General features: G+C 31.3%; 1 protein-coding gene and 1 non-coding gene across 2 annotated transcripts; both read left to right on the forward strand.

Annotated features, from left to right (window-relative positions):
- Window positions 1-2,117: 2,117 nt before the first annotated feature.
- TRNAG-UCC lies at window positions 2,118-2,189 on the forward strand. The gene has a single exon. It is a non-coding gene; the product is annotated as a tRNA-Gly (tRNA).
- Window positions 2,190-9,659: 7,470 nt separating this feature from the next.
- LOC122580700 (calcium-dependent protein kinase 1-like) lies at window positions 9,660-17,098 on the forward strand. Its single transcript, XM_043752956.1, has 8 exons — window positions 9,660-10,442; window positions 13,053-13,196; window positions 13,855-14,007; window positions 14,146-14,261; window positions 15,183-15,350; window positions 15,442-15,569; window positions 15,653-15,752; window positions 16,697-17,098. The coding sequence occupies exons 1-8, from the start codon at window positions 9,746-9,748 to the stop codon at window positions 16,778-16,780; spliced, it is 1,590 nt and encodes a 529-aa protein (XP_043608891.1). The 5' UTR covers window positions 9,660-9,745; the 3' UTR covers window positions 16,781-17,098.
- The last annotated feature ends 2,396 nt before the right edge of the window (window positions 17,099-19,494 follow it).

Raw genomic sequence — 19,494 nt, forward strand, 5'->3', positions numbered from 1 at the left:
CCCTACGGGAACCACCCCACAAAAGGAAATTAAGGTTGATATATAACAATAAGCTATTGATATCTTTGACGTGTTCTTTCTCTAGACTTGAAACTTAGGGAATATGGGGCTTATTGTCTGGACTAGATTTTGTCATGTTCACTTGCTTTCCTTGAAAAAGTGTGTATCATAATAAAGTGCTAAAGTAGAGGTGGCAAATGCTACCTATATACCTGGTCGATTTGGGTAGTGTTTTACTTATCTTAAAAAAAGAATCATGGGTTGGAAAAGAAATTGAGAAGTCTACTAAAATCTTGATTTCATACTCTTGAATAAAAATAACTTGAAATGACTGACAATGTATGTGGATTCATACAACCTGACAAGACCCGACCCATTGTATATACACAGTAGTACATTACTCGATTGATCAAACTTATCTAGTTAAAAATCATGTGGTCATCCATAACTAATCCCGTTGAGGTGCTGACAGGTCATGTAAGCATGCATAGACCAAACGTTGTGGCTAGATGACCAAATGTGTAGCCAGGTTGTGGAGTAAGAGTTTATATGACAAAGGAAAAAGTAGCTTCCGATGTTAGAGAGTTTATTTGACATGTGAGTGTAAATATCCGAAAATCTTTATCCAAAGGCTATAATCTGATTCATGTTGTTGGAAGTCAGCTTTTTGATACGTAAATAAAAGCGATTAGTTTCTTGGAATGTAAAAAACTTTGAAAGAATGTCTATAGTAGGAAATAACTAAAGTTGTGTGTATTGTAGGGAAACAACTCGAAATAAGAAACTGGCTTTGCCTTCGCTAAAGCGATGCGCATAAAAAAAGTTTTCGTAGGAAAAAATATCATATATAAGAGAAGAAAGCTAATAGCATAAAAACATATCCAAGTAAAGTATAAAGGAAAAGCTGATATGCTGCCTTGATCTTTCTTTGTCTCGAACCCCATACCGTTGTATGTAAGAATTTCGTTTCAACCAATTAAAAGCTGACAAGTGGCACCTGTATATGGTTGCCACGTATGTTTTCTTACATACAATAAACATTTTTTCGAGTTACTTACATACAATACACATAACTTTAGTTTTTTCCTACTATAGACATTCGGTCAAAGATAGTTACATTTCAGGAAACTAATCCCGAAATAAAAAGAACTATCTTTAAAACTTAGAATATGATGCTACAATCCACTGATCCAGATCAATCAGGTTCGATGAAATTGATTGTATTTTCTCACATTCTTGTTCCGGATAGAGTTATGTCAGTCACAATTATGCATGTAATTTTACTCTTATGTCATCCTCTGTAACATCCTAGGGTGTAAACGAAAGAGTGTAAACGAGTTGAGTTGAGTCGAATAGAAAGAATTTTGGCTTAGCTCGAGCTCGATAACCTTTCAAATTTGTCTTACTATATGTATTTTTAGTTTTTTCTAACTAACTATATGTTAAAATCTAATTAACTCCTATATAAAGCTCGAGCTATATAGACTCGTTTAATAGCCTAAATTTGAGCTCAAATAATCTAATCTTGTTGTGCTCGTTTGACTCGTGGCTATGGACCGGCTTTCTTGATCTGAAATAAGTAAATTAATGAGCTTTAAGACAAATCAATCTGAATATTAATTTTTTAAGCTTACTCGTGAAACTAATCATGTAGTATGTTCTGTTGGAGCTTGACTCAAGTTCTAAAACTATTTTGCTCGTATTCAACTCAAACAAGCGGAAATTCAAACAACTTGTTAAAAGAAAAGCTTAACTTGTTTCCACTTCTATTAATCCAATTGTCTACCAATTTCATATCAATTGCAAGCTTTTCATTTCATGCTACCTCTTAAAGGAAAGCAGTTCGCTCGCTTATCTTGTGTGACATCTACGTGTAATTGGTCACAAAATATGGTAACTTGGTAATTAATCATGTTAAGCTACATTGGTGGTAAAAGTTACTTTGCTAGAACAGAAAGGTTTTATCCCACGCTTTAGAGTGCCGTGAAAGTGATGTTGAAGCACATAATACTCATTATCCTAATGGCTCTAGATAATGGGTAATCGTGATCATGTGAAACAGAAACTTATTTATTAAGAGCCTATTTATGTTGATTATTAAGCAATTCAAACACCAAGCGTTTGTAGTCCAACGGTTAGGATAATTGCCTTCCAAGCAATAGACCCGGGTTCGACTCCCGGCAAACGCATTTGTTCGTTTTGGGTGTTCTTAATTTTCTACAAGTATATAAATCATCTTTTTCTTTTTCTTTTTTTTCTTTTTTTCTTTTTTTTATCTTTGTTTCTCTTTTGTTGGTAAACTTGACATATGATAACTTCTTATAGACTATACATAATAATACCCGAAGAAAATACTAATCCATGAATAAAGTTACTTGATTTTACCTCTCATTCGCTTAAGCTTATACTTCCGCTCTGTGACTTTGTCATTGTTCATTAGTTGCTTTGACACATTCTTTTGTAAACTTCGCATTCGCTTAAGCTTATGCTTCCGCTTATTAGTTGTTCATTAGGTGCTTGGACATAGATTATTCTGCCGTCTATACTTTTTTAGTTAGAATAAATAAATTGGTACATTATTACATCCAGTATAGGTAACATGATTAAGAAAGGGGAAAAAAACTGAGGGGGTGCTTGGTTGAATTAGAGGAATGAAAATGAGAAAGACAAAGGAAATGCTAAGAATGACATTGGGTATTTCATTACCTTTGATGTTGCTTGGTTAAGTCGGTTTATTTTACCAACATATATATTGTATTAAAGTTAATTAAATAAATATAATACTCCCTCCGTCCCATTTTAAATAAGTAATTAACCTTAATTCAAAAATAGAGAAGTTTGGACTTTTAGATAAAGCTCAACTTTTAATTAGAACCATTAGATCAAATTGATGATGTCATATACCTTTTATAACTTTGTTAGATTTAATTTTTGATTTAATAAATTCAAATATGGTTATTAACTATGGAAAGTAATTGTCTGCATTTTATAATTATAGAAATTAATTAATTTAATAATATAATAATAGAAAATAATTCCTAATATTTATATTATCTTTTTTAAAATTAGTTTTTCAACTTTTTTATTGTTATTTCAAATTATGCCTTTATGTATCTTTTTATTAAATAACGTAATAAATATTGGTTAACGTAATAAATATTGGTTATAGTTATAACTTTTATATCTATGCTTCACAAAAGCCATTGCAAAAACAATGCCTTCTACATAATATGTAGTTCGCACATGGCGTATCATTGATAAATTTATTGGTTGATTCAAAAACAAAAGGATGTCTTAAAGAAAAATGCTTAAAAAGGTGTAAAAAAATTAATGAACAAGTAATTTAATTTTACATCGTTAATATCCATGATATTTAATTTAATAAAAGATATTTCAAATACTCAAAAGATAATGTTATAAAAATGACAACATCACCATTTTTCAAGATCTTTTATTTATGTTTGTTAAATTAATAAAATAGTACAAATATAAATTAAAATAAACAATATATATTTTTGTTTCGGGTTGGTTGGTTCGGTTTTTTATATGAATCCAAAACTGAATCATAACTTTCTTTTTCACAAAATCAAAACAAGAACTATTGATTTTTCGGTTTTTGGTTTTTTGTCTTCGAATTATTCAGTTTTTTGGTTTTTGATTTGGTTTTTTCTCACCACTAGTACTTAGATTCTATATATGAAATTAGATATATTAATAGTATTTTTTTTGTTTCATGTAAAACTCTAAGATGCAAATAAAGATGAGACAAGTAAATATAATTACAAACTTTAGAAACTTACAAATCTCTTAAATCTTTCATCATCTTCATAATGATGCATCAAACTTGAAACTTATACTTGAAACATATGAAGATTGGGTATATAGAGAATTGATCATTAAAATCTCTCTTTTTTTTTTATCTACATCATGCCAATTCTTTTTCTATATATACTTAAACTCATTTAATTATATGTAAGCAGATATAACATTATTGCTTTTCAACAGCTTTTATTTACAATTTGTCAATTTATGATAACATGAAACATTAATATTTTATTAATTATACTAGGATTTTTTTACCCGCACGATGTGCGGCTGCTTTAAAAAGGTGCTCAATAAAGTGAGATTTGAGTTAAACTTGCTTAAAAAAACATTTAATGAAACGCTTAATATGTGAACAAATGTGTTAATGGAATGGATCAATAATGATCGTAAAAAAAACATATGGACGAACAATCTATTTAGTTTCACTTAATTAAATTAGCAATAACGTATTCATTATCCAATCATTAAACTAATTGTTATATACACTTGTTTTGAACTAACTCTTCGTCTACCATCATAATATTTTTCTCATCATCACAATGAAAAATTGTATTGTTAAAAAACAAAAGAAAAAAAAGATTATATTAACCATTATCATAAATTCAAAAAAAAATAAAAGAATTAAACCAAAAATTGTACATAATTTCCATAGTGATATAAACGAAAGAATTAACATAACTCTTTCAGAAAGTTATGATATTATACAAAGCTCTTAACTCATATAAGATGGATATAATTTAGTGGTAATAAAAAAGCTTATAAACTTTAAATATTGCCACTAATGATTAATGCGATGAGAATTCCAACTAACCAACGGTCTGAGCAAACTTTCATATAATCACCATAAAAAAACGAAAGGAACCTCATATAAATGTTGAATAAAAAAGATAATGAAATATCATTAGGTATAAACGTGGTTTTTTAAACTAAAAAAAATATATCATTTTATCTAATGAGAAGATCTTAGATTCTTACAATATATATATATATTTATTTATTTATTTTAACATATATACGTTTATTTGTTTTCTAAATATATAGTTTATTTAAAGAAAAATATGGAGTTGACACATAGGATAAAATCTTATGTGGCAATTTTTTAAATTAGTTTTAGATTGCAAGAGGGCTTTAAAATGTTTGGTTAACTATTTTTTATAAGAGTTATAAATATGTCTATCCGCGTATTACGCGAGATGTAATCTAGTTTTTATATATATCGGTATATCAACATTAACAATGTCCAAATTAATATTAATATTATTAAAATATTTAAAGCAATGTGCTATACTGCTATTCTGGTAACTACATTAATAGTTTGAGAAGGAGAAATTTCCGGGACATGCCGTGGGGAGAGCCGCATGATGTGTATTTTTTTTTTATTTTTTATTTTTTTTTTTAAATGTTGGTAATGATAGTTATTATCCCCAATTTAGTCTATAATGGCTCAATGCCTAATTTTAGTATTCATTAACCAATTGATCATAGATCAACTGGTACCGCCACCATGTGACCACATGAGCCTACAGATTAAGGTTGCAAGTCACATGTTCAAATCTTGTTAAAGGCAAGAGGAGAAACTATATTTAGTGACTCGTGTGTGAGAATAGTGAGTCACCGGGCATGAATTATATGCAGTGTGTGCTCTGGGTACCAAAACGGTACATGGGACCAGAGGGTTCCCAACCATTTACTTTTCTTTTTTTTTTTTTAGTTTATTCATTAACCATTTTTTTTCCAATCAAGCATAATTATCCATTATGTTAGTCATTTCTCACCCCTAAATACCCCCAACCAAACACCCATAAATTAAAGAACTAGATATGATGTATTGATGTATTTGATAATTTGAATCAGATTCATTATGTTGGGATAAATACTTGTTGTCTATCAATTTCTTAGTTATATGTTCTTAATTGGTTAGCACTTTTGTTTAATCGTCGTTCATACCCGAAACCTGAAATGAATGGAAGGACTAGGACGTATTTAATGGGCCGACTAAGAAAGCACAATGATAATAATGTATCTACCGATTGAATTATAGGTGGCTAGGAATAGGTAATGATAGTCGTTTTTATTTTATTTGATGAATTCTATATTTGATTTAATATTATTGGATTAAATTTAATTCTATCATCTTTATCGAATGAAAATATTATAATTTTTAAATATACCCTTTTTAATTATTATAATATACAATAAATAAATAATATATCTTTTTTAAAGAAATATTAATTATGAAAAGTGTAAATTAGTGTTGGAAAACAAAATAGTGTAAATTATAATTTTTAAATATACTTTTCTTAATTATTATAATATATCATAAATAGATAATAATATGTAAATCCTTCAAATCTCAATGACAAGAATTATGTCCAAGCTTATGAAAGACTAATGAACCAAATTTATATATAAATCCACGTATTGAAAAACTAAGTTAGGCAAAATTCTACAAACCCTAATCATTTATTATAATTTTTTTATTACATTTTTTTTCCCTCTTAGGTTATTTTTATATAACTATTAGATTATCATGACTTTCAAAAGAGACATACATTTCAAAAATATTCATTTGTTTGATGTACCTAATTTACGTGAGGTGAATTTAATTTTTATTACTTTGGAAATAGTTATTTTTTTTAACAACATACTATTCTATCACTATTTTTTAATTATACGAAAACCTGAGATGGAACACATAAATTTCCAAAAAACTTTCAATTAATCCACCCAATAAATTTGAAAAGTGGATTCGAATGTAAGTGGGTTCTTTCAAAGCCAAAGACCTTACCAACTAACGTTTTATCTATATATATCATGAGACTTAAAAAAATAAAAGCATGATGACTCAATTTTGAAATATATAACTACATGGTTGTAAAATAAACATTTTCAAACAAAATAAAATAATATACCCATTAACTTTATAAATCATATGACCAAAATTAAATTTTATTGTTAAGCATTACTAATACAACGGATTAAAAAGTATACATTATTTAATGTATCTCAAAATAAGTGTTAGATTTATATATATTTTTTAATCTGCTAAGTTATCATGGCTTTCAAAATAAAAGTAAAAAATAAATAACAAAAAACAAAAATGAAAAAAACACAGTTATATAAAGAAAAAGTTATTTTATAAATAGAGTTAATCATTAAAATGTAACACATATATCAAAATATTAATTTGTTTCATGTTTTCTTTACGTGGGTACTTTTATTTATTTTTTGGATATTTTACCATAAGTTCTTTTTTGGCCTCGGGCATTATCCTTTTTTTTTTAAATCATATTTAAAATAGTATCTGGATTTAAAATCATATTTTGGGTAATTAATTACTCGTATTTTATATATTTAAAATTAGTAAATAAATTGTATTAAAATTCATAAAAGTTTATGTATATGTATATATATGGGAATTAAAAGTAAGAGGAAGATGACATAATTTATGTAAACTTTATTATGAATGTCATGTGACCTTATTAGATAGATACATATTGTAGTTTAAAATTTACAATTTGATATATGATTTTATACAAATAAGAAGATAATATATTTTTCCATCATTTTATTATTATATTATATAAACATGTATTAATTGTATTTAATTTTACATCGAACTTTACAAATATATAACAAACAGATCTCACAAATCATATGCAATAAAACCATTTTCAAATAATAATATAATTATTATTCAACAAATAGTAATTTTATTAATATTAGACCATTACTATACAAAAATATAACATGCATACTTTACTAACAATATTTGGTACAAAGTATTTATTTCAATAATAATCTCATCATATTTAAACATATTTAATATTTAGTTAATAATTATGTTATCATGAAAACTTAATATGTTTATCTCATGTATTATACGGGAAATTAATCTAGTATGTTATCTTTGTATGCAATTTACCATTGTGTTAATAGTATACTTAACCTTATTTTTATAGTTTAATACAAAAAAGCGAACTATTATAACTTTAAATATTGGATGTTATAAACAAAACTAGCCTTGTGCCCGCGCGTTGTTACGACTTGGGGGGAAACGATCGCCTGAGAAAGCTAGGGTTTTTTGTGTGTGTGATAGAGATAGATTTGGAAGATAGAATTGGGGGTGTAAAGTTTTCATAAGGGTAGTTTAGTCCAACTATAAATGTAGGTATTGAAAGATGTATTAAGTTGAGGGGCATTTTAGACCTATTAGGTTTTTAATTACTTAAAGTTAGGGGTATAAATATTATCTAGAACTAAGGGTGTTTGATTTTAAATTTAGAATGACTATCGATTTAGTTTATGAGTGGGAATAAATATGCATTTTCAAAGCACATGCTTGATGAATTTGAACACAGGGGCCTAGGCGTGGGACGAGATGGGCGACCGTATAAAGCCCCGTCTTTTAAATTTATATATATATATGTAAATTATACATACACATATTATTATATGTTATATATAGACATATAGTATCACTATATTTGATAGTTAACTATACGCATTTTGATTGGGTGATTAAAATGTTAAGTGCGAACATATATTGGTTATTACATTGTTGGGTCAAATTCATTACTCTTAGCCTATGCCTTTTTCTTTTGGCTCGTCTTAAGCCTAAAGTTCCTTAGGGACTACCCTGGATTTGAAATGTATATATATTAATTAGTTTAATATTTGGTCTATAATTACAAGGCGTTTAATATTTTTAATGAAAATGATCAAATATTTTATTTTCCATTAAATCATACCACTTGCCATCGAGCCCATTTTTAATTGCTAACATAACATTCTTTTAATTTAAGTGAAACGCATGATGTAAAATTAATTGCACACATGGATTTATTTTTAATAGCAAATGATCAATCCTTCTAACCAATCTTCTTAAAAATCTTTTTAATTATTTGATGATGATGCTTGGTGGATTCAAAGAATGAGATTGAGAGATAAAACGAGTGAATTACAGTTGTCTTGATTTAAGATTTTTAGGAAGATTATTAGGCTATATATTAAGAGGATTTTTATTATTTCCCATTTTTAAAACAACACCAATTATACCGCTAGAATGATGATTAAGTTCGTATGTTTTTATTTAAGAAAAAATAGACTAACGTCTGTACAATGCAATGACGATGGTTGTAGTGGCGGTGATGGGCGTGGTGATGATGTGGTGGTGTATACAAAATTAATTGATGTAAAAGGAGTTAGTATGACTATTATTTAAGGGTTTGATAATCTATGTTGTAAATTATTTGATTAAAAGTATTATGGATTATTATTTAAGGGTTTGATAATCCTAAACTATTTACAAAACTAAAATGTTTTGAAACCTTTTTTCCACTTTAATTAGAACCCGAAACATATATCTTACATAGAGATTAAAACTGTCACCATCTTAGTCTTTACTTACCATACATCATCATAAATGTTGTTTTAGAACCATAATCCGTGAAAGAAATAGTAAGTGTTACTTATGTTTTCTAGTTCTTAAAAACTATTGTAATTATAGTGTCATTTATATTTTAATTTGTATGTTTTTTCGGCCAGTGCAATCATAATTATCATCAGAGTCACACTTTGATTGTCATTATTTTGCTAACCAGGTATGTTTATGTATGTAATAACGTGATATGGTTATTATAAATTTGTTAACTTTTTATCATTAATATTATTTTAAATAATATATTATAATAACAATAATAACAATAAATAAATAAATAAAAATTATGGACACGTTTATAATTTGTCAAATGGATATCTCTATATCTAAAGTCCAAACCCCTTTTCGTAATTACCCACATCACATGTTCTTCTTACAAATCACATATCTCACGAAAACACCCATGCTTTTTTAATTAAAAGCCTTGACTCTAATCTCACCTTTTTCTTTTCTTTTCTTGACTCTAAACCACCCAAAAAAATGGGAAACTGCAACGGGATTCCGACCACCACCACTCCGCCACCACAACAACAACCACCTCAAGAACAACAACAACAACCACCTCAAGAACGACAACAACCACCACCAAAACCGTCTCAACCTAACGGCCTAACAATCCTAACCGCATCAGAGCCAGCACCGCCACGTCATTCACCACCATCACCTGTCGGCCGTGTCCTCGGCCGGCCAATAGCAGACGTCCGCAACACCTACGTCATCGGCCGAGAACTCGGCCGCGGTCAGTTCGGAGTCACACATCTCGTCACACAGAAAGCCACGCGCCAACAGTTCGCGTGCAAGTCAATCGCGATGCGTAAGCTGATCAACAAAGATGATATAGATGACGTAAGACGTGAGGTACAGATAATGCATCATTTGACAGGTCATAGAAATATAGTTGAATTAAAAGGTGCTTATGAAGATAAACATTCAGTTAATTTAGTAATGGAACTGTGTGCCGGCGGTGAGCTTTTTGATCGGATTATTGCCAAAGGACATTATTCGGAACGAGCCGCGGCTAATTTGTGTAGGCAGATTGTTACTGTGGTTCATAATTGTCATACTATGGGAGTTTTTCATAGAGATTTGAAGCCTGAGAACTTTTTGTTGTTGAGTAATGATGAAGATTCGCCTTTGAAAGCCACCGATTTCGGCCTTTCCGTGTTTTTTAAGCCAGGTATTGTGTGTTTGTGGTTTTCGGAGTAGTTATTTGATTATATTTTGTTAGTTAATTACAATGTAGGTCCCCATAGGGTGATTTTATTGCAATATGTGTTGGTGTTTTGATTCGATATCGAGTATTGTCATTTGATTAATTGATAACTTTTTTTTAGGGGAAGTGGAAGAATAGGATGAGTAGGAAGTTTGTGAGGCGGATTAGGAATAAGTTTAGGTGTAAGCGTAGCAAAAAAATATATCGGAATTTTTAAGTGGTGTTGTTGGGTGTGTCATGCTTCAAGACTTTTTATTTTGTGTATCGAGGTGAAATTGTTGCTATTGAATGTATCTAGCATGATGATATGGCCAATTATATGGCTACCATGTCAGTAAAATTTATCACAAGGCGTTAATGAAATTACTGCGTACTTGATGAAGAGGTCATGGGATAACACTAAAGAAGGTTTGAAATTATGATATTGAGTCACACACAATAGCAATTTGTGATAAGTTGGACACATTTTGGTGTATATGGCTTTAAAGTTGACGGCACAGGATGAGCTAGAACTAGTTCTGATATGAGAATATTGGAAACTTGTCTAAGAAACCCAAACACACCTATATGAGCAAATTTGCCTCGAGTTGCTACCAGATCGATACCTATTTCGATGCTCCACCTTGTCCCGAGCAACCAATGTATCCCCGCTATCTTCCTTGTTCCCCTACCCAGATTCTTTAAATTCATAGATGCAAGAACATCCTCCATGGCTAGCTTCACATGCCCATACAACAGCGTGTCAACAAAGTGGCCATAGGATAGAGGCAAAATTAGTAGATAAAGAGCGCGATCCTCTTCTTAATTTTCGATACCAATATTCTTCAAGTCTAAAATGAACTTGTCATAAATTGTCATAGTTGTCTATATGATCTCTCTCAGCTTCTCACCTGCATTCATATAACACGTGTACACGTCTTCTTCAAATATAACCGGTTTGCCAACGATTTCGCATTGTTCAAGCTCTGCAACTTCGCCCACATTTCCACTGTCAATGTCTCTCTCACAACCTCTCTTAAAATCCAATCACCAAGACATAGTATGATTGCCCTCGAGCACTGCATGCTTTTGCAAGCATGTCTGACTTCTCCTTCACTGACAAACCTTCCAGAAGGGCCGCTGTGATTTCCTGTTGACACTATACCAACAGTACGAAAATCCAAGAAGCCTTTATACTTTCTGCTGCTAAGTTCGAACAAGAAAAGAAACTAAACACAGTTTTATGAGCTGATCAAAGCACCGCCTTTATATTGCTTGTATTCAACTTCAATACCCTAACACACCCTTGCTTCTTATTCGAACACAAGGAAGTAAAAACAGGTAGAAGAAAAAATGAAACCAAGAGACAGGAGAAAAAGAAATATCCGAATTCTTGTGTATCATCCAAGATTAAGATTATTATTCTTTTAATGGTATGTTTTCTATATATAGAAGAAAAAAAGGGGGAGGGGGCACCTGCCAGAATCCTACTCTTAATCTAATTGCAATAGTCTAACTGTCTAAGCCCTATTTTAATCAGGAAAACAGTAATATGGTTTTAACCTTGGGTTCCAAGTTAACCAAAAACCTGTTCCTATGTATCCAAGTCTAGCTAAACCGACCTAGCTATCTTACACGAATACAGATATGCATAATAATATTTTACAGATGCCAACATTTTGGCTCCCAATATAAATTTGAAACCTGTACTTATTAACCAAACACTTATATAGTGGATCATACCCATGGACCCATTCCCTTCAAGCAGACACCACCTAAATATCTTGCAAAGTTAGTAAGGTTTAAAAGAATCATACGTATTGAGATTTCTATCTGGGAGTACATCTCAAATTATACACCAACGAACTTGATCGAGTGCTCACTTGACCACCATCTAAGGAGGATGTAGAGTTACAAAAACTTTGTTGTAAAGCCATTATGAGTTAATGTTGTTGGGACATTGGAAAACATTAATATATCGATAATTCTATTTATTTAGTATATTATAGAGTGCATTCTGTTGTGCAGATAAGAATTATATATACATAGGAATTATTGAATTGTACTTTTCAATTTTTATATTCATTAAATAGTCCTAGCTATGTTTGTAATTATAGGATCTTGATTGGTCAACGTGATATAAGGATCTTACCGAGATATGTTATATGTTATCCTATAATATATGGATAGTGATGCTTATTTTAACAGGCCTCGGTGGGTGCTGGAAAAATTACTATCATCTTAGAGAGTTCATTTCGAGTTTTTTTTTTTGTTGAGGTTTTACTGTAATTTATTTGTAATTATCTTTTTTCAATACAGTAGCAACTCAATATACTAATACTCGATTAATTAATAAACTCTTTGAAATAATCTTTACAGGTCCCAATTTGAGGATAGCGTGCAAATTAATATTCGATTAATTAATTGCTCTTTTTTATAATATATTTAGGTGGTCCCATGACTATTAATTTATGGAGTTTCTACTGTAGATCAAGTCACATTTTCCCTTGGGGGTGCATACAAGTGTCTCATGTTTCAATGAGCTCGTTCACTATGTCTTTTAAAATCTGAACATACTGTTAATTTTTGTTGCAGGAGATGTTTTCAAGGACCTTGTTGGGAGTGCATATTATGTAGCTCCTGAAGTATTGCGTAGGCATTATGGTGCCGAGGCAGATATATGGAGTGCAGGAGTAATTCTCTATATCTTACTCAGTGGCGTCCCGCCATTTTGGGGAGGTACCGTTATTGAAATTGATTTTGATGAATTCTATTATATAATTAATAGTCTTCTCATTTATAAAGTTTTCAAGCTTTTTTTCTTTACCTATTTGGTGAAGACAAAACTATACCAGTCATATATGTTGGAACCACGTTAGTGTGACCGTCACTGATCATGTGTCATTCCTGATATGATAATTGACGATAATGAAATCCCTATGTCTAAGTAAATATTCGATGGACGTATTTACTCTTAAAGACATATTATAGGGTTTCCCATTAGGTGATTGGACTTGAGAGGACTAATGAGGCACGAATTAAACACCAGAGGGACTTAATATGAAAATACTCTCCTTATATATAGAGAGAGTAATTAACCCTAATTTAGGGTTAATCACAACGAAATACACAGCCCCCCATATCAAATAATTCGTCCATCTTCTCTGTTGAATTCATCAGAATAGAATTCATAACTCCATCATAAATCAATCATCTTATTTTGGGAACCCGAAATCAATGGCAAATATGTTTAATGCGTTTACAGGTTCCTCTGGATCTCACGGTACGTGTATATTACGAATTGAATCATGTTTTATTTCAACAATATACTCATATACCTTAAAAAAAGAAGCAAGTCTTATTGAAGTTATTATGTTCTTTCTTCTTTTTTTCACAGAAACTGAACAGAGCATTTTTGATGCGATTTTACGTGGGAATCTTGATTTTGTTTCCGATCCTTGGCCAAGCATATCAAGTAGTGCTAAAGATCTTGTCAAAAAGATGCTACAGCCTGATCCTAAATCTAGGCTTACTGCGGCTGAAGTTCTAAGTGAGTTTGAAATCTTGATAAAGATCAGATATATCAATTAGGCACCCACTTGTCTATTTTTGTAACAACTATAAAAGTAAGCTGTTTGTCATGTGGATTTTTTTTTATCATTAAGTTTTACATTTAATTGTGATGTAGACCATCCATGGATGAGAGAAGACGGTGATGCATCAGATAAGCCCATTGATATTGCTGTGCTTACAAGAATGAAACAGTTCCGTGCAATGAACAAACTTAAAAAAGTAGCACTTAAGGTAACAATATTTTCTAAACTCAACTGCTCGGTCGTTTTTTTTTGTTTTTTTAAACCATGTTTAGCATATTTCTTTCTGGTTAGACGTGGGAAAATGAGCGGGTTGAGTACGGTTTATAACGGATTCAGTTCAGTAGTGCTTGGCACAGATCAGGTTGGGCCAGACACTTTTCCGCCGAAGTGCTTGATTTTCTAATTTAACTATTAAGTCTGCCAAATGTGATTACAAAAGTGATATCATTTTAGTAATAATTAAATTATTTGGAGTGAAGTTAAAAGGTTTTATGTATTACAAAGCGTAAATTGCATGAAAAAGGATGCTCTTATTTCTGTTGTAATAATGATTTTTGTTTCACTCATAAAAAGGTATTCGGATATTCTAAATTAAAGGTACCTTAATTTAGAATTTCCGAAAACCTTTTTATGAGTGAAAAAAAAATGATTATTCACAACAGAAATACCTCCACCATCGCTGGAAACTATGATTAGAAGAGGGTGGAGGCTCCGCCCTTAAAGAGTATTAATAAGGGGTTCCTGGTGTCACTCTGTTAATATTGATGATACAGCAGCTGGCGTGTGGGTAAACTTGCTAACAGTGAGTTTTTTTGAAGTGTAGCTGACATAGCACTGACATGGCCCCTGACAACCGTTTAGCTTATAATTATGATAAAATACGTTTTGTTGAACTTTAATTCTTGGTGAATGCAAATTAAGTATGCTACCAAAAATTAATTGGCAACAAAATTCACTACTTAAATGCACTTTGCTCTATCGTGAATACAATCTGGACAACTTTCGACCCATTAAACCGATGTTTTTATTACCGGTTAGAGATATAACATAAACCCAATCAACTTATTCATAAGTAATGGGTCGAAATTGCTGCCTCATTCTGATGTAGTCTTCTACTTTTGTGATCTAGGTAATTGCAGAAAATCTTTCCGAAGAAGAGATTATCGGCCTGAAAGAGATGTTCAAGTCCATGGATACGGATAACAGCGGTACCATAACATATGAAGAACTGAAAGCAGGTCTTCCTAAACTTGGAACCAAGCTCTCTGAGTCAGAAGTGAGGCAATTAATGGAAGCGGTACGCCCAGCTGCTGCATCTATCTTCGTAATTATACTTATTACCTACATGTATGTAAGGATATATATTGATAACCTTATTGTTTTCTCAGGCTGATGTTGATGGCAATGGAACAATCGACTATATTGAGTTTATCTCTGCTACGATGCATTTAAATCGTGTGGAAAGGGAAGACCACTTATATAAAGCCTTTGAATACTTTGACAAGGACAATAGCGGGTCTGCATTTCGACTCAAACTATATTTTACATTTTCATGTCGGTTATGTACATTCACCATTGTCGGTCATTTTGCTAATGCAGATATATAACAGTGGAAGAATTGGAGCATGCCTTAAAGAAGTACAACATGGGTGATGAGAAAACAATTAAAGAGATTATTTCAGAAGTTGACACTGATAACGTATGCTCTTTCTTGTACTCTCATAATCATACCAATCATATCCTTTAGGCTCTAGATCTCATTCTCAGTACATAATGATAGGGATAAATTAGTTCTTGAATAGAAATTATAGAGATTGTAACAAATAACCAATAATTAAGATCTATAGATAATAGAACCCGGGGTAGTGCTCAAATGAGAAGTGTTACTTTTAAAGTAAGAAAGGTGAGAACACTAAAGTTGATATTTTTTTGGCATCTCAAGTAAGCACTAATACATGGATGCATCGATATAGATTTCTATTATTTTTTGGAAAATTGAAGATTCTCATTGGGATAAACTTTGTTAAGTTTATAGGCTCATAATGCATCAAAAATGAAATTTTTAAGTGTTCTCACCATTCTTATTTTAATTAAGTGTTCTCATTTGAGCTCAAGTGCATAACACATGGAATTTCCAAGTTCCAATGCTAAAAGCTAGTTGTTTATCTCTAACCTAGTTGTTATCCAGGTTAGGTTATATAAGTACACCCACCTGGCCACCTCACTCTAAGGAAGACAACATACTCTTAAGTATTACTAAAACCACTGGTAGATTCATTCTTTTTGGAAAGTTTTTAAAAGGTTTCATTCCTGTTATCAAAGATGCACATAGTTCAGATGAAATATAACCTGATACACCGGCCAAACCGCAGTAATATGGCCAGGTTGTACCTTCATAAGCCGGTCAACCAGGTTGCAGTTGCTTCTAAACAATATATAGTTCTCTTTATGGTTTGACGCTACAGAGAATATATATATCATTATTAAACCAAACCGGCTTAACAGAACGATGCATATTGCTACCAATGATTTTGATGCCATTGTGTATGAGCTCCTATGCTGAATTTTTTTACGCCTTTTTTCCATTGGAAAGATAATATTTAAGCCGCCATTTTATTAATGGTTCCAAGAAAATTCATGCAGGACGGGAGAATAAACTACGACGAATTTGCAGCCATGATGAGGAAAGGCAATCCAGAGATGGTAACCAATAGACGTCGTAAATGAAACAGAAACACAACTATAATCGCTTTTGTTTTTTCGGTTTCTCATATCTCTGACTTATTCATGCTGATGAGTCCAATTTGTTAAAGCAGGCAGCCTGTTAGTTTAGTGATCTTTTCTAAAATAGATCACTCAGATTTATTCATGTAAGCTATATGTATTTTGTCTTGAGTGTATGTTGCCTGTTATATAATGATGTCAATTTTTAGTTGGGAGGAAAAAATTTTCTTCTGGGTACATTAATTTGTTTCTCCAGAAGCAGCAGATCCATCTTTGTAATATAGATATATAATGAACCAAAATCTGTTCTTGACTTTGAAAGCAGGCTTTCGTTGTGTTATACATGTTCTCTTTTGCTATAACTTGCTGCTAGTGCTATATACATGATTTCTGACTTGTGGTCTGTGCATCAAGGATTGAGTTTGGTATCACAAATATGGATACAAAAGTATTGGTCATCGTTGTTCCTCAGGTATTTTTGTGTTTATTTGCTATTAGTATTTTAGCCGGAGGAATATCATGAGGATGTTCAAAGTGAGATGAGAGTTTCATAGGACGGATCTGGGCGTTTAAGAATAGTTTATTGACAGATAACATAGATCCAGATAGCGGAGGTCCAGAGGTTAACTCGAACTCGAACAAACCGCCGACGGTTTCTAAATTAGTTTTAGAAATCGAGAAGAAACCACCTCTCAACTCCAACTCCGCCGCCGTTGGTGTTGTAGTAATCCGATAACAAATGAGAGTAGTAAAACTTTTAAAGGTCACTGCTATTTTCTGTAGTTATAAATAATGTCACGTAATCAAAAAAATGTCCATGTCATTATGTACGCGTGTCAAATGTTACTATTTTCGGGAATAAATGAAAGTTCATTGCTCAAAAATAAAACTTTTAAAGGTCACTGCTATTTTCGTGAATTGATCGAAAGATGCTTACTATTTTCTGCAGTTATCCCTATACACATATATAGAGAGATAGAAGTAACAGAACTACTATAAGCCGAGATCATAGACTTTTGAGAATAAAAGAAAATAATAATTGATGAAAGGGGGAAGTGAATATGGGGTTTTAGATGGGGAACACCTAACCTCTGGCTTAAACCCCAGTGGTCAGGGGTATTTTTTAAATCCACTATATGGACCCCATGGGTGAATTTACTCAAGGTCTCAGATTCGAGTCTTGGAGTTCTCATCTCAAAGAAATTTTTCAAGAGGAGGGGTTAGAGGTCTAGAAAATTTCTAATTAAAATTGTCTCCAACACGTTTGAATCGAAACTCACTTTAAAAAAAAAAAAAAAAAATGGGAAACACCTTACATTTTGATTTTTTAATCATAAAATTCATGTGGCCCGTTGATTTATTTAAAATACAAAATAGTATTAAAATATGTAAGTTTAGATGAGGAATAATCCAATAATTACTTTTCATTCGATTAATATTGAAAATAACTAGAGTAAAAGGTCACGAAGGAGGAAAAGGTCAAAAATGAAACAAGGTAATGATTACATACATATATACAATCATATTGGTATGAGAGCATACACATAAGACTACTAAATTCTACTAAAAAATGGTGAATATAAAAGTGATGATCAATTATTTCGTCCATAGTTGCCCAATGAAGAAGAGCTTGACGAGCCTCACCATTAGTCCATTACGTCCAAAAAAAAATATCTTCCTTTTAGTAGCTAACAGAAAGCTCCAAAAAGCTAGTAGGACTTTAATTACATTTGCATGATCCAATGTAAGGCTCGCATAACAGGTCACACGAAACCTGTTAAGACACGAACCTGTTAAGGTTAAATACGAACACAACCTGTTAACTAATCGTGTCATTTTTTTTAAACACGAACACGACACGAAAATTAACAGGTGCACCTGTTAAGACCTGTTAAAGAACCTGTTAACATGTATATTATAGAATTTTTGACTAATATTGGAAAAAAAAACCTTAAGGATACAAAAATTCTTACAAATTCCAATTATTATATAGCGACAATAATCCTTACATTACAAAAGTTCATAAACATCTTACCTTATAAAAATCATATATCAAATCATAATATCAATTCTTGGTATTTTATATATATATGTATAATCTTAACATGTCTTAACAGGTCCGGATCTGTTAAGACACGAATCTTAACAGGTCTTAACAGGTCCGGACCTGTTAAGACACGAAACCTGTTAAGGTCAAACACGAAACCTGTTAAGAACAGGTCGTGTCGTGTCGTGTTAACAGGTTCCGTGTCAAAATTGTCAGCCTTAATCCAATGCCATTGAAGTTTAAGTTTCCTTGATTCCTTCAATCCTTCTAGTTGAAATTTGTTGCCTTAATGGCCTTTAGACTAAGAGGAGTGGGAATAAGGGTAAGAGGGGGCGACTTGTGCCATATGGCATATGGGGTAAAAAGAGTTGCCCCTCAAAAAAGGTGGAAATGAGTAGGTTTTTAAGGGGTGGGCGACTTGTGACATGTGACAATGGCAATGATTGATTTAATTTTATTTTTGATTTTTTAAAAACTTTGTTATAATAAAAAAGTAATACATATATATTTTAAACATAAACAAATTTATTAAACATAATTAAAATTACTACTAGTTAATCATAAAAATAACAAAGTTCTTAAAATAACAAAGTTCTAAAAATAAAAAAGTTCATAAAAATAACAAACTAATTAAACATAAAAACTAATCAAGACAAATATTTTTCACGAA

The sequence above is a fragment of the Erigeron canadensis genome, chromosome 1 (assembly GCF_010389155.1).
Source record: "Erigeron canadensis isolate Cc75 chromosome 1, C_canadensis_v1, whole genome shotgun sequence".
In the NCBI taxonomy this organism is placed as follows: domain Eukaryota; kingdom Viridiplantae; phylum Streptophyta; class Magnoliopsida; order Asterales; family Asteraceae; genus Erigeron; species Erigeron canadensis.

What these genes read in the sequence shown, in the direction of transcription:
- LOC122580700 (XM_043752956.1), top strand. Translation starts at nt 9,746, where the DNA reads ATGGGAAACTGCAACGGGATTCCGACCACCACCACTCCGCCACCACAA. An exon ending in TGAGGCAATTAATGGAAGCG is followed by an intron (nt 15,351 to 15,441) that starts GTACGCCCAGCT and finishes TTGTTTTCTCAG; the next exon opens with GCTGATGTTGATGGCAATGG. An exon ending in TTTGACAAGGACAATAGCGG is followed by an intron (nt 15,570 to 15,652) that starts GTCTGCATTTCG and finishes TTGCTAATGCAG; the next exon opens with ATATATAACAGTGGAAGAAT.